Genomic DNA, 16079 nt, shown 5'->3' with positions numbered 1-16079 from the left:
AGAAGTTTTGGAGGTCTCGTGTATAGCATGGTGACTCATTAATAATGCTGTATCGTACACTTGAAATTGGGTATAATAGTAGATCGTAAGTGCTTGTGTGTCCACACACACACGGAAAGGTAACTGTATGGAGTGCTGGATGTGTTAATTGGCTTCAGTGTGTGTTCACTTCACAGTGTGTAGGTGTAACAGATGACTGTGCTGTACACCTTAGATGTGTACAGGTTTTGTTTGTTAATCATACCTCAGTGAAGCTAGAAGGGAAATAATGCCTTCAGGTGCTCCCCTGGGCCTTCGATGGGGCTCAGACATTTTTCTATACACCAACAGAATGGAGTCACAGTCAGTGGCTTTGCTCTGTTTGGGTGGGCTCTTGGTGACAGCCAAGAAAATGAACACTACTGACTGAGCTGGGTCTCTTTCTATCACTTCCCTGTTTTCAGGAATTTCAGCCTAACGGATTTAGGTAGATGATGACGCTAGCAGTAAGGAATTCCACGCAGATCACCTTTTGGGCCGGTGGGGGGAGGATAATGACTCCGAGATACTCAGTATTCATGGAGAAGTACCTAGCAGTTGAAAATTCAATACTGAAGCTCAAGAGAGGTTTAGATTTAGACGTCATCTACATATAGGTGATGGTTGAAGCCACGTGAATGGGTGAGATTGCCCACTGAGAAAAGAAGGCCTGGGGCAGAGCCTCAGTGAGCGCCTCGAGCAGAGAGGCCAGCAGTGGGAAAACGAGAGTGATCAGAGCCGTGGGAGGAAAGCCTGATGGGTGGGAGCCAGCGGAAAAGAGAGCCTCAAAAAGGTGTGCTCGGTGCCGTGATGCTTCTATGGAACGGGGAGGGAAGTGGGTTAAATAATTAGCACCTGCAAATGTCGTGCTCTGATACCATGACTGTATGAGGACCTAGCAGTGATTTTTTAAGTTACTTTGATTTTTAGCATCTCTCTTGAATGGAGTATTTGTTACATCCATTGTAATAGAAATTATTTCTGAACATGACTTTTCAAGTTAAGTGATTTGTATTAGCCATCATTTGAAATTACTCTTAAGATGCTTTTTATTATGTCTTGGAGAACATCCAACAGATAAATATATATAAATTCTAAGGATGTAAAAAATAATCAAAATCCATTTGAGATCTACAGTAACTGAGTATAGAAGACAAATGATAATGGAGAGCTATTGACAGTTAAACTTGCTGACAGTTCAGCTTTGTGTGACTCTTCTTGCAATGTTGATTGATATATCCAGCATTTTAGGTATACAGAATATATTTTATTGTTCCCTTCTTCCTTAAAATTCTATATTAAAAGGTAATTTATTGTAAAAGTTTCTTTCTTTAGAATATACCTGAAGAAGTAAAAATTTCCAATTAATAGAAAATTTTAAAAAACATTTATTTTACTTTTTTTAAGTCAGAAGTAAAAAGTATACACAGTAACATTTGAGCCTACACAATTAAAATGTTTCATTGAGCTGCTTCTCAACATAAGAAGCAGAAGATAATGGAACAATATCTTCAGCGTGCTGTCAGAAAAATAACCATGTGGATTTTTTTTAACCTCATTAAGCTATCATTCAAGAATGAGGGCAAGTTAAAGAAGTTTTCAGATATGTAAAGACAAGCGTAACCTAAAAAGTAAGTTTACCCTGAAATCTTAAATGAAAGAACTTCTAAAGGATGTAGAATAAGTAAGAAGGAGGAAACACAGAGGGGAAAAGTGGAATGTGAAGTGTGCTGTGATGGTTAATTTTATGTATCACCTTGGCTGGGCAGCAGAGGTCCCAGGTATTTGGTTAGACATCATTCTGGGTGTTTCTGTGAGGGTGCTTTTAGGCGAGATTGACATATAAATTGGTAGACCGAATAAAGCTGATTTCCCACTCCCACCCCCATTGTGGGTGGGCCTCAACCAATCAGTTGAAGGCCTGAATAAAACAAAAGGGCCGATTCTCCTCCAGCCTGACTGCCTTCAAACTGGACATTGATGTTTTCCTGCCTTCAGCCTCAACTGAAACATCATCTCATCCTGAGTCTCACTCCTTCCAACCTTTGGGCTGGAACTCCACCATCGGCCCTCCAGTGTGCTGACTTCCGATCCTAGGACCCGTCAGCCTCCATAATCACATGAGCCCGTTCCTTAATAAATCTCTTTATACACACACTTATCTTACTGGTCTGTTTCTCTGGAGAACCTTGACTGAAATAAGGACTGAGAAGCATCTGTAGGCAAAGTTTAACAAGCACTGGCTATGTGAAACATTGAGTATTAGGGAGGGGATAATTAGATGTAAGGTGCAACTGCGTAGCGGGCAATTACACATCAGAGGGAAGGAGATGGTCAGAGCTGCATTCTGAAGAGGGGTGAATGGTGGCCTGCCAGAAGACAGGTCCATGTCCTAATGCCTGGAACCTGTAGTTACACCTTGCAGGTGTAATTAAATTAGAGATCTTGAGATGAGATCATCCTTGATTATGTGGGTGGGTCCTAAATCCAATGATAAGTGTCTTTATAAGTGATGGAAGTGAAGAGGCAGACACAGAGGAGGCCATGTGAAGGCAGAGGCAGGAGTGATGCAGCCACAAGCCAAGGTCACCTGAAACTGCCAGAAGCTGGAAGAGGGAAGGAAGGATTCTCCACTGGGACCTGCATAGGGAACATGATCCTGCCAGCACCTTGGTTTCAGACTTCTAGCCTTCAGAACTATGAGAGAATTAATTTCTGTTGTTCAAGACCCCAAGTTTCTAGTACTTTGTTTTGATAGCTGTTTTAAGAGCCTTGTGTTCGTCAGGAAGAGGACAAAGATAGTGATTAAATGTCAACTTTTTATCAGGTATGCATGTTAGTATTTAAAAGGTACCTTCAAAAAAACAGAACTTGAGTATATTGATGGAAGAAGAGAGGGAAATAAAGACAGTTTGATCCATGCATGCGTTCAGAAGCAGAGAAGAGGAGAAGTATAAAGGAGCTTGAGAATAGTAAGAACAAACTAAAGTAGTAACAACTGATCTGAATGTGTACGTTAAACAAACTAAACCAGGCAGGTGAGACTCCCTTCTGCAGTCTAGTGAAAAAGAAACCTGTGGGCTGCTTCTCAGAATAGTGATGAGTACAAAAGTAAATGGGATTAAAGGAAACCAGGTATCCTGAAACACAAGTATCAGTGTATTCAAAATATTCGTAACATAGTAAAATGTGGGCTTTTTTTTTTAACATATAAAGTAACAAGCTCTAGGGCTGGATTAAATAACTTTAATTACTAGTATTTTGTGATACATGCAAAAATCAATGCAATTGCTATTAATTACAAATTATAGATGTCTTTTTGTCTCCATTGATAGATGAAGAAAATGCTAGATTTCAGTTAGTGTTTAGTGAAAGTAAAGACGATTTCCCTGGCATCCTGGATTCTAGCCGTGGATCCTTGTCACGAACCCTTGCTCTGGATGTTAGTCTTCAAGTGAAGCTGTCCTCTCCTGGAAAACTACCACTCTGCTCAGGTGTGGGAGGGAGGCAAAGCACTGGCGTCGCAGCTGCCTCCCTGTGTCAGGGGACTTTCCCAGGAAGCTTTCCCCTTAGGTCCGACCGTCCTGCTGGGCTTGAGTTGCCAGGTGTGGATCCTGGTGGGCTGAGTGCCCCTCAGCTGGGAGAAAGCCCCAATTCGAGCATTGCCGCTTGACTCTCACGAGAGCATGGGTGCTCCAAGTAACAAATCCCTGCTTAGACTGATTGCAAGTAAGGAGGACGTTAATCCCATCTCAGAACTGGAAGCGCCAAGGCAGGGCCACCTCCAGGCTTCAAGGATTCAACAGTTGGCGTGTTACCAACGATCTTGTCCCTTCCATCAGAGTTTCAACTTTACCCAGAGATTGAGCCCCTGTTTATCGTAAAATGGCTGCCAGCAGCAGCTGGAGTCACAGGTTTCCTGATTCACATCCTGTGGCTTCTCCTTCATATGTTACTTTTGTGTGGCTCATTTTGGTCTGTCTGCCTTCACCCTCCTAGGCTCAAGTAGGTGTCACTTGAGGCATATGACTGTGTAGAAGTGATGCCCGAATTAAATAAGGTCTTTGGTTTGGGGGTGGGGTTTTTTGGGGGGCAGCTAGTAGAATCTACCTCGAACCCCAAGTTGATCCCATGGCCTTGCCTGGAAATGGGGCAGAGCAGGCAGAAAACACATACATTGGAGAGTGACTGCCTTACCCTTGCCTGTGCCTCCCATGCCTCCTTCCACGTGAACCAGGAAAGACATTCCAGAATATCTGTGAGCTCACCAAGGCCAAGACCTGTCTCTGCGCAGAACGGGAGGGAGTGACTCTCCTCCCTGTGTGGAACTTTCCGTATTTCTCTCTTGAGTCTTAGCATTCTGATTTAGTTGTATGTGTTGGAAACTGTGGATTTATATAAGTAAAGTTTGAAGAATAGTTTCTCAGAAAAGGGCTGATTGGTATGAGAAGTTAGTAAGCATCGTTGTTCCAGTAAGTAAAAAAGTCTGCCCTCCACGTAGAGAGAATTCTAGCTCTGGAGAGTCTCAGGCCTGCGTCCAGATGGTTTGAGGGCTCAGGAGCATCAGCGGTGAAGAATCTGGTGGAGGGAGAGGAGTCAGTCAGGAAGACTAGGAAGGAGGGCCGTTGAGGAGGAGGAGGAAAGCCAGGAGGATGAGGGCTCTGGGAGCCAAGAGAGGAGGGTGTTCAGCTGGGACAGAGGTTGCGGAGAGGTCAATTTGGAGGAGGGTTAAGATTTTTTAGCGTCCTAGGATGTAGCAACACTGAGGTTATTGGTGCCTCTTACAGCTCTTTCAGTGGAGAGGCTGGATGCAGAGATTAAAATGGGATGAGTATAAAAAAGACTAAAATAATGCCATTTGCAGCAGCATGGATGGACCTAGAGAGCGTCATTCTAAGTGAAAGAAACCAGAAAGAGAAAGAAAAATACCATGTGATATCACTCATGTGTGGTATCCAAAAAAAAAAGGACACTGTAAACTCATCTACAAAACAGAAACAGACTCGCAGACTTAGTAAACAATCTTATGGTTAACAGGGAAAGGGGGTGGGAGGGTATAAATTTGGGAGTTTGAGATTTACAGATGTTAGCCACTGTATATAAAAATAGATTTTTAAAAAAAGTTTCTTTTGTATAGCACAGAGAACTATGTTCAATATCTTGTAATAACCTTTAATGAAAAAAATATGAAAATGATTATTTGTATATCCATGACTGGGATGTTGTGCTGTACACCAGAGATAGACACACTGTAATTGACTGTACTTCAATTAAAAAAAATATGACGAGTAATGGGTGGACACCGAGGAGATGAGAATAATGAATACAGGCAACTTATGACAACAGCAGAGTAAAGGGGGTCTTCTGAGAGATCTTTTTCCTTGTGTATTTTTAAGATGGAGGAAACGACCATGTTAAAATGAGAGGGAAAGAAAAATAGGGAATGATCATGAAAACAGGTCCTGAGAAATCAGGACAGTCTAGATCATTTTTGCAGGTGATAATGATAATAAATCCTGCCATTAAAAAATATAACAAATATCTGGGGTGGGGAGAGGGATTAAAAAATGGAACAAAGTTAATAGGGACATTGAAATTTACAAATAGGTTAACAGAAAATTAAGAGGAAGAGTAAACATTTTCAACAAGATGAAATAACTGATGATGGTAAAGTAATAAAAAGAAATCAGATGTTTAGATTTAAGTGAAAATGTAGAAGTAGTAAGAGAATCAAGTTTATCCATGGAACTAGATGAAGGGATGAAAGCTGGACACTTAAGTCCAGTGGCTGAACATATAAAATTAAGAAGTTGGAAACAAAAATAAAGAATTGTATTTTTTTCTTTGAATCATTAAATTAAAATGTAACGAACAGAAAATAAAGACAAGGTGGAAGCAAGAAATCTAAAGATGAAAGAGATTACAATTTAATGTGAAAATAGGAAAGCAAGTATCAGAATGTACTTGACAATGGAAACATCTAAATTTAGGGTAACTAGTTAGGCCCATTTTTATTTTTACTTCTTTTGTAAGAAACAGCTGACAGAACATTACGTGTCAGAACATTACCACAGGAAACAGAGGTCCCTGGCACAAGCCTTTTCTGCATATCAATTCTTGCTTAATCTCCCACTGTGTCACCCTCTTACTCCCTTCAGCAGGTAAATTAAGCACCTACTGTATGTCAGAGATGTTGGAGGACATGCTAGGTCTCACGCCCTAGCAGAGACTCAGAGCAAACAACCAGTTACAAATATAGTATGATAAATGCTAAAATAGATGTAATCTCAAGGTACCATGGAAACACAAGTAAAGCACCCAACTCAGCCTTAGGAGACCGGGAAGGCGTTCCAGAAAAGATAGTTTGGCATAACTCTGAGGCTTAGGAGGTAGTCAACAAAGGAGTGGTAGGATTGGCATTTCAAGTGGAGGAAGCGAGATACACAGCCTCTGGGAGCAAGAGTCACACTAGGGCAACTACACTGTGTGCCTAGAGAAGCCACTGACCTTCTGTCAGTGCCCCAGCCCCATGTGGCTGAGGGCATGGAAGGAAACATTACCCACACCACAACATATGGGGATCACTGCTTACTAGATGGGGTGTTGGCATTTTTAAGAAATGGGGTCTTATTAAGTGAAATGAATCAGAGTAGAGAGCTTCACACTGTTTACAATAGCCAAGTCATGGAAACAGCCTAATGTCCGTCAACTGACTGGATAAAGAAGTTATGGTGTGTTTATACAATGGAATACTACTCAGCCATTAAAAATGTTAAAATAATGCCATTTGCTGCAACATGGATGGGCCTGGAGATCATCATTCTAAGTGAAGTAAACCAGGAGAAAGAAAAATACCATATGATACCACTTGTATGTGGAATCTTAACCAAAAAAAGGACACAAATAAACCTGTTTACAAAATAGAGACTCAACAGACATAGAAAACAAACTTATGGTTACCAAGGTAGGGTGGGAAGGGATAAATTGGGAGTTCGAGATTTGCAGATACTTAGTATATATATGAAATAGGTAAATGACAAGTTTCTACTGTATAGCACAAGAAACTGTGTTGAATATCTTGTAGTCACCTATAATGGAAAAGAATATGAAAAGAAATATATGTATGACTGAAGCATTATGCCGTACACCAGAAATTAACATTGTAAACTGACTACTTCAATTAAAAAATTTTTTTTAATAAAAAATAACAAAATGGAGCGCTTCAGGCTGCTTTGGGGTGAGGAAGGGAGGTTTTATTTACTCATTTACTTACAGAACCCTTTAAACATTTGCCTTTCCTTTGTGCCAGAGTATTCTTCCTCTTTTCCCATTACAGATGGGATCTTCTTTTAAGAGCTTGGTTATTTTGAATTTGTATAGTGTTTTAGTTTCAATCATGTATCATTTTATTTGATTTTCACAAGAATTTGAGAGAAGTGCTTTATCTTTGTTCTGTTTTCTTATGCTAGTCACTTCTGCACCCCCTCCTTTCTGCCTGAGCTTTTTTCAAGGGCTTTAACTGCCAACTTCCACTAAATCTTTACCATTATGTTGCTCTTTTCCTTTCCTAAATTTCTCTTAAACTATAGTATCCTCTTTTTAATTTATATTTTTAAGTTTTTTTGGGGGGGAGGAGTGGTAATTAGGCTTATTTATTTACTTTTAGAGGAGGTAACTGGGGATTGAACCCAGGACCTTGTGCATACTAAGCATGTGCTTTTACCACTTGAGCTATATATATACCCTTCCCCTTCCTTTTGTAAATTCTAAGCACTCTTCATGTTGGCACTTGAAACTACCTTGTTGCTATTTAATTTCTGTGCTAGGCATGCCCCATTGATACATGTAGAGGTTCTTGAAGATTCAAGACCAAGGTTTTTGGTTCCATTGTATTTCTCTGGTATTCAGTATGTTGCTGGGCATGGAGGTTAATATTCATTCAGATGAGGATTCCATAATTGTTCCTGTACAGAATTGTTTGGTTCTTGTCAAGGAGTAAATAAAAGTCCCATTACTATTTCTGGACTCATCAAGAAAGGCCATATAGAAAGAAATTGAAGTTAAGTTTTTCTGTAATATACAATGTTTTCAGAATTACTGAGGTATAATTGACAAATAAAATTGTAAAATACTTTAATATTTTATATCACCTATAATTTCACATTTTCATTGTGGTTTTTAATGAAAAAAATTTTAGTGGTTCATAATTACACAGATCTTTTATGCCATACTACTGTCTTCACTGAATAAATTGCTTCAAGTATAAGCAACTGGTATTAAATTTTGAAGTAGTACCACTTAATCACAGTTATCAGTCCTCTTGGAAAGTTGTTTTAGAGCTGTTAACATTATTTTCATTGTTCAAGTTTTTCTTAATTATGGGAAAGAATAGATAAATAAAATAGCATATCATGGTATTGGTTATGAAAACCCCTTATTTTCTTTTTCTGAAAAATGAAAACTACCTCCTTGAGCAGGAACTTGAATTTCTTTTATTGCGTATAATGTTCTTACTGATACACATGTTTTCAGAGACCTGTGAACGATGATTTGGGTCAGTTGAGGGGAACAGGAACATTCTTTTGCTCATGCAGTCTGTTGTTGGAATTTGCTTTGATGATGCAGTTGCTCTCAGAATCTGTTCTTAGTGGGTGGGGATTCCTTTAGGAGAATTTTAAAGTCAGCTTTCAGTGTGTTTGATTTTGCTTTGTGGTTGCACCCCGTGATGTGTCTTTTCAGTCTCAGACATGGTGTGTTAGCGAACTGTTGTTCGTCTAAGTGGACAGGGATACTGTCACAGCAGCAGAGGGAGAATGAACCTTGGGAGTGGTAGCTGTCAGGAGCCAGGGGTGTGGGGCGGGGGTGTGCTGCTGGGCTGCGGGTAGATGTCACACACATGCCTGCAGAAGTCCCCATGGCACCAAACTGGATCACTCGGACAAGGTGGGACGACACTGCGAAAACTAAGGGCAGGAGAGTTCATTTTTCATGCTCTCCAACGGTAGAGGAATATTGTAGACTTTTTAACGTTTATAGCCCTGGTTAGGTAAGAACTGTATTTCAGTCTTTATAAATTAGTAAAAAAAACTGAAGATCAGAAAAATGACAGTTGCTCGGATGGTCTAGAATTTGAATTCCAGGTCTTGCTGATTCCGTTAACTGTGTTGTCTTCTCTTTACTATACCATGAACGTGTAGGGAATCATGGGGGGACAGGATAAGTCACAGGAAAATGAGTGAGCGTTTCACAGAAGACAAGTGTACAGATCTCTTTATATATTCTTGAAAGTTTTCCCAAGGCAGTGAGGTTATCATATCACATTGCCTAAATGCTTATGTTTTCAAACAGCATAATTATCTGTGAAACAGATACTATTGAAAGTAAACAGTCTGTTTCAGGATTTCAGAGTTTCGTTATGCCATGTCTGTCAATAGTTGACTACTAAAATCATGACATAGGCTTTTTTTCTCTGTTTAATTCGACTGAGAAAGGACTAAAGTTTCAGAGTGCAGAAACTGTTTAAGGAAAAGAATGAGTCAGAGTTGTCAACAATCATGACAAATTGTGAAATCGTTTATCCCCCACTTGCTATGTATTAGCAGACCTCTGGTAGCAAGTACTTTCATTGCCATCCATCCGTCACCACGATAGTCAGAGAATTGGGGGAAAGGTATTATTGAAGTGGAAACGATAGATGTAACATTTCTCTGAAGTTAGGGGCACCTCTGTGTTTTATAGTTTAAGTAGTCTAAATGTTTCATTTCTTTTGCCAAGCAGTGTGCTTCCAGGGGTGTAAAAGGCAACCATTGCCCCACTGGTGTTATCTTTTCATATACTTTATTATTGATTAGTATTTATTTAATATTTTCGTTGTTTATTTACATCTAGTAACACCCTTTTGTGGAGTGTTCCCCTTCCTCCCTCCGGCTCAGCCCTGGAAGTACTGGCAGTGACGGGCTCCAGGAGGCTCGGGCCCACCGTCCTCTGGCACCACGTACGCACAGTCTTCAGACTAACATTTTGACTTTCGTCCCCCTTCTGAACCGCCCTTCCCTTTTCATTTTAACCTGTTACAATTGTGAGGATGGGGAGTGGAAAGAGCAGCCAGGGGCAGCTTCCTAAGACTTGCTGAGTGCCGGAGCTACGGTTACCAAATTTGCAGAATCAAAAATCGAGGCGCTTGCCCTGACAAATTTAAGTGTACTTGAAACAAACTGTCCCTCCAAATATAGGATGGTGACCATGGAATTTGTTGTCCCAAGGGATAGTTTTGGTGTCTTTGTGTGTCTGGTTAGACAAGTGGATATAGTTAAATATGTATCCTAAAGTAGAATTGTAGAGTAATATGTGTCAGTAAATATAAATTAGAGGAGTAATCTGTTGATTCTAGGTTCATGTTATTCTGGCTAATTTAAGCTTCCAGACAGCGATCTGAACTTCTCTAATTTCCTTAGACTCTTAGAAGTTTGTTCAATCATATCTGAATTTCAACAATACCGCTTGACAACTGAACCGAAGATGAGTTTGCCTTCCTTGTTTACCCCAAGCAGAATCAGTCTCCTTGTGGTAATGGTGGGAGGTGGGGATCAAGAGATGAGTAAGTGCAAATGAGTGAGCAGAAGTCAGGGAACGTCAGTCACTTGGGTTTCTGGGCAGCTCTCCATGCTTGCCTTCTCTTCCTCGTCTCCACCAGCCTACACTGGATTTTATCACTCTTTGATATTTTTGTAAATCTATAAAGTCAGACAGTTTTTCACTCTTCCAGTTTGCATTGCAGGTAACATTTTAATGGAGCGTCTCTCTCCTTGTGCAGATATGGATTCAGAGTCACTGCACTGTCCTCTGTGGATGTATTTTATCGCTCTGCTGGCAGTGAGCAGCGGGAAGTGCTTGAGAGCTGTGTAGTATGCAGAGAGCAGTAGAGCGCTTTGATGAAGGCTTGATTGATTTTTTTTATCTTTACTTGAGAAAAAACTAATGTCTGTGTTTTTTACCCCCCTTTTCATCTGTTTAGTTGCTGATCATCTGGGCTGTGATCCTCAAACACGGTTCTTTGTCCCTCCCAACATCAAACAGTGGATTGCCTTGCTGCAGAGGGGAAACTGCACGTTTAAAGAGAAAATATCGCGGGCTGCTTTCCACAATGCGGTGGCTGTAGTCATCTACAATAATAAATCCAAAGAGGAGCCAGTCACCATGACTCATCCAGGTAAACCGGAAAAGGAGATGCTACATTTTGTTTTTCCTCCTAGAAATCATTGCTTTATAGGTAGGCATTCTACCTCTGCTGAAACCGTATCATTTCCAACATTATTCTATGATTGTATTTGTTTTTGGTATTACTGTTTGTTGAGTCTCATATATTTTTCCCTTTCGTTGTGCTTTTTTATCTTTTTTTTTTTTTTTTTTGAGTAATGACCATAAGAGCCTGTAAAACTTGAACTAATTAACTGGCTGTGATTGAATCCTTACTCATTTTACATTTCTGTATTTCACTTGATAACTTTGAAAAATAATATAGATTTAGAGTCACTCATCCAAGGTGTGTCGTGGGTTCTTAGGGACTGCCTGCTTGAGAGGGGTGCTTTTCATCTTGTCAGGGTAGATGTTGAAACTGACTTAGTAATTATTATTATAAGAGTAGTAATATTTCTTCATTTCTTTTGGAAGCATTTAGGATATTTCCAATATAACTTTTAATAACAATAGTTAGAGTTTATTGAGCACTTATTGTATATACGGCAGGCTCTGTGCTGTGAGCATTTTTGGTTTTTAATAGACTTTTTTTAAGACCAATTTTAGGTTCCCAGCAGAACCTGGGCCTTTTTCAGGCTGGCTTTTTTCACTTAGTATACATTTAGGTTTCCTCCCTGTCTTTTCCATGACTGATGGCTCATTTCTTTTGAGTGCTGTTTGTCTGGATGTACCAGTTTATTTATCCCATCGTCTACTTAAGGACACCTTGCTTGCTTCCAGGTTTTGGCAGTTATGAATAAAGCTGCTGTAAACATCCATGTGCAGGTTTTGTGTGGACATACATTTCTGACTCTTTTGGGTAAATACCAAGGAGCACATTTGCCGAGTTGTATGGTAAGAGGATGTTTAATTTTGTAAGAAACTGTCAGAGTGTCTTCCAGAGCGGCTGTACCGTTCTGCACTCCCACCAGCAGCGAGCGAGAGTTCCTGTTGCTCCTTATCCTCACCAGCATTTGGTGATGTCAGCTTTTGTATTGTGGCCATTGTAGTAGGTTGTTTTAACTTGTGTTTCCCTGGTGACGTGTGATGTGCAGGGGCCCCTTGTTTATGTATTTTCTTAGACAGTCCTCACCATGACTGTGTATGGGGTGGATGCTCTCCCACCTTGGCAGACTGGGAGACTGCAGCAGGTAGGGGCCAGGAGGAGAGAGGCTTAGATGCAGGGTTTTTGATACTCTTTCAGTTCATCAGTCTGTTTCTTAAGTTGAAACCTGGATAAAGTTTAATTCTGCATTCATAAAAATTTTAAGATTAATGAAATTTATCTTTAATGAATTAACTTTGTAATCATATAGTTAATATTTCAATAATCAATCTTAGACAGTTATCTTGCAAAGATCTGCTCACCCTAATTGAGGGTTATTGATACCCTTGTATTTTGATAGAATAATACAGACAGATTTATATTTTATTGATCTGTGACTTTTTTTTTCTTCCCTTCAAATTAAGCCTTTTAGAACTCAAATATGTTTCCCAAATTGCAGAAGTAACACATGCTCATTGTAGACAGACCGAAACTAAAGAAAAGCACAAAGAATAAAATAGAAAGATTTTCAGTATCCAGAGATTACTTTTTATTTCTTCAGGGAAACCAGAAGGAAATCAAGGGGCAGTCTGATTTTGCAGAACCTCGATGTGAAACACTGGATTCCAGACAGTGGTTTGCTGCTTAGGTCTCAGAGCGGGTGCCAGTCTGCTCTCCTCAGTTGTGTTAGAGGGGAGAAAAAACTTTTTGAAATTTTGGACCTAATCATTCCTTACTGATTTCTTCCTACTGAAAACATGAGGGAAAATGAACTCAAGGCCCCTGCAGTCTTCACAGTGCCTTTTTGTACCTCTTTGACAGTGCTGTCCCTTTTGCTTTTGTGTTGTCATTGTTTGCATGCTTAACTGGCAGCAGAGAGAAGACTGCACATTTCTGGAAGTTAAAATTTTTGCCTCATCTTTCTATCCTCTGCGGTAGTCATAGAGCAGAATACCTTGAACAAAATAAGTATGTGCTGCATGGAAATGATTTTGTGCAGACACTTAGCTTTGTTAAGCTTTCTTTGCATATAAGGATATATTTTATAACTAATTTTTAAATTCCACATTGTTAGTTGTAGGTATTTTATTTTCTTGCTTTGTCAACGAGGCTTCAGGAGCCTGCTCCTGTTTGTTCTAATGAATGCCCTTCATCTGGTGACTGAAGGACGTGTTTTCCCGGCGCAATGTCCGTGACATCATTGACAGGAAAGACCGCTCAATTTGTGGTTTTATTTGTTACCTCTAGTTAGCAGAATACATTCTTTGTAATGTAGTCAGCGGATATGTGGTAGTATAAAGGGGAAGTTATGGGCTCTTGCATAGTTTAAAATAATGCACATTTGTCTGAAAGTTAAGGATTTATTTTTCTGGTTTTTAAAAATTGATAAAGACTTTACTGTTTAACAGTCATAAATTGTGTCAGATCATTGTCAAGTTGGAGATCTCTTCTATAGTTTTATTTGTATGTCTGTGGACATCCTTTTCATTCTTAATAGGACAATGAGGTAATTTAGATAAACATGTAACCAAATAATAATGTTGCTTTTCTATCTTTATGTCAGTTAGCAGTGTCAAATGTTTCTTACTATTCCTTTAGCTGGTTGAATAGAATTAGTTAAATAACTTCACCGTTTTTCCACTGTATTCTCTTTTTTAAAAAACATATAGCTCTGTATTTATTATCTAACAATCAAAAGAAAAATATCACACTTCTGTAAAATACAGAATATTCACTTTGTGAATATTAAAAAGTCCCACTATGAAAACAAAGATGCATCACATTGCAAAATATCTTTAAATGTCCGTACTTTGGGCCACTTAATGCAAATCTGTTATTTCATTCCAAAAGCCCATCAGGAAAATGAATAATATAATAGTCATACTATTGTTATAACTGTTTAAAGTTTTTAGGTTCTGATTAAATATGGATTTAATCACCTCGGCAAAGATTGAGCCTGCAGTTTAAATGTACTGCCGTGGCAGGAAATAGAGTTTTAATTGTATGTATCTTTTTGCCTGAGTTTGTAAATCTCTCTTCTGTATCTTCCATATGATCCATACACTTTTTCAGAAATTCATGATTATCAAGAAAAGGCTAAAACTGAAACAAGTAAGCAGTAGCTTTTCTTAAATAATAGCTTTTAAAAAAAAAATGACTGCTGATGATTCTGATTTAAAACTTTTCCGTATGCTTAAATGTTTCCTTTCCTTCTCTGAACCCTAAGTGGAAGTGGGGAGCCCTCCCTGTGCCGGACACTTGGGGCAGGCCGCCTCCCAGCCTTGCTGTCTCACTCAGCCGTTGCAGGCTCAGTGCCCTGAGCAGGTTGCTTGGACTCAGCAATCGATTTGCCTTTCTGTCTTGCTTGTGCTTATCCCTTCTCTCCAGCAGCAGAAGAGGAGGACGCTAAAGTCATGTAAAGGGTCTGCATGGGTTTAGAATACTGGCTTAGAACTCAGTTCCGTCGGTTACAGGACGGAAGACATTCTTTACTTGATAGCTGTTCTTACTTTGATGACCTGGATTCACAGTTGCAAGCTCAGAGCTCGTCCCAGGAGCACAGCTGCTGAGGGAGATGATACAGCCTGGCTGTGCGTGTGAGAGGCCCGGGGAGGCTCCATGAGGCCTCCTGAGGTTCTTGAGTTGAGGGTTTTCAAGGGGGAGGGTGTGAGGGACATTGGGGCAGGGTCATTCTTTGCTCTGCAGGACTGTCCTCTGTGTTACGGAATACTTAGCCCCCAGGCCCATGCCTGCTAAATGCCAGGGGCTCCCTCCATGTTTGCAGCAATGTGAAATCCTTCCCCAGAGTTTGTAGGCAGACTGCCTAGGAGGGCTTTTCTGCCCCTATTAAGACCCACTGTCAGACTCGAAGTCCATGGATCCTTTATAAGAGGCATGAGAAGAGACCCTTTGTTGGCGAAGGTAATGGGAACAGCAAAACCGATGAAGGAAAAGGTGATAGGCTTTTGCATTTACCCACAGATCAGCATTTCTGGTGTTCTTTATTTCTTTCTATAGTTCCAAGTTCCATCTGGTGTCATTTCCCTTTCAATTCAGATCTTTTTTTTTTTATCATTTCTTGCAGTGAAGATCTGCTGGTGATGAATTCTCTCATCATTCACTTATCTGAAAGTGTCTTTTTTTTTGCCATCATTTTTCAAGGACATTGATATGGAATTCTGGGTTTCAGCACTTTAAAAGTGTTGTTTCTTTGTTATCTAGACTCTTTTTTTTCTGATGAGTTATTTCCATTTGTGGAATGAGTTGTTCCCTTTTGTAGCGTGAGTCTTTTTTTAATGAACTTTTTTTAGACCAGATTTACATTTACAGAAAAATTTCAAAGATAGTACAAAAAGTTCCCATAGACCCTACACTTAGTCTCCCCTGTTGTTAACATCCTGTATTAGTATGGTCGGTTTGTTAGAATTAATGAACCCACATTGATGCAGTATTATTAACTAAAGTCCATACTCTATTCAGATTTCCTTAGTCTTTATCTGACGTCTTTCTTCAGTGCTAGGATCCCATCCAGGATGGTCCAGGACAGTGAGTCATTCCATCTCCTTAGGCTCCTCTTGACTATGACAGTTTTGAGGACTTCTGTTCAGGTATTTTGTAGTGTCCTTCAGTGGGATTTGTTTGATGTGGTGTTCCCGATCAGACTGAGGATGTGGGTTTTGGAGAGGAAGACCAGACAGGTAAAGTGTCATTCTCATTGCATCACATCAGAGATGTGTGCCGTCACCTCGAATGACCACTGTTGACGTTAACCTTGGCCACC

At 39.9% G+C, this 16079-nt stretch overlaps 1 protein-coding gene across 2 annotated transcripts in view; it reads left to right on the top strand.

Annotated features, from left to right (window-relative positions):
- The window catches only part of RNF130 (ring finger protein 130), an 87003-nt gene that overhangs the window by 15471 nt on the left and 55453 nt on the right, over positions 1–16079 (top strand). For both annotated transcript variants that reach the window (XM_064480182.1, XM_064480181.1), the window contains exon 2: positions 11033–11227. In XM_064480182.1, coding sequence (XP_064336252.1) covers positions 11033–11227 — 195 coding nt within the window. The remainder of the gene's footprint in view (positions 1–11032; positions 11228–16079) is intronic.

This window comes from Camelus dromedarius, chromosome 27 (genome assembly GCF_036321535.1).
Source record: "Camelus dromedarius isolate mCamDro1 chromosome 27, mCamDro1.pat, whole genome shotgun sequence".
Taxonomy (NCBI): domain Eukaryota; kingdom Metazoa; phylum Chordata; class Mammalia; order Artiodactyla; family Camelidae; genus Camelus; species Camelus dromedarius.
The sequence above is the reverse complement of the archived record's forward strand: the minus strand, read 5'-3'. Positions and strand labels throughout refer to the sequence as shown.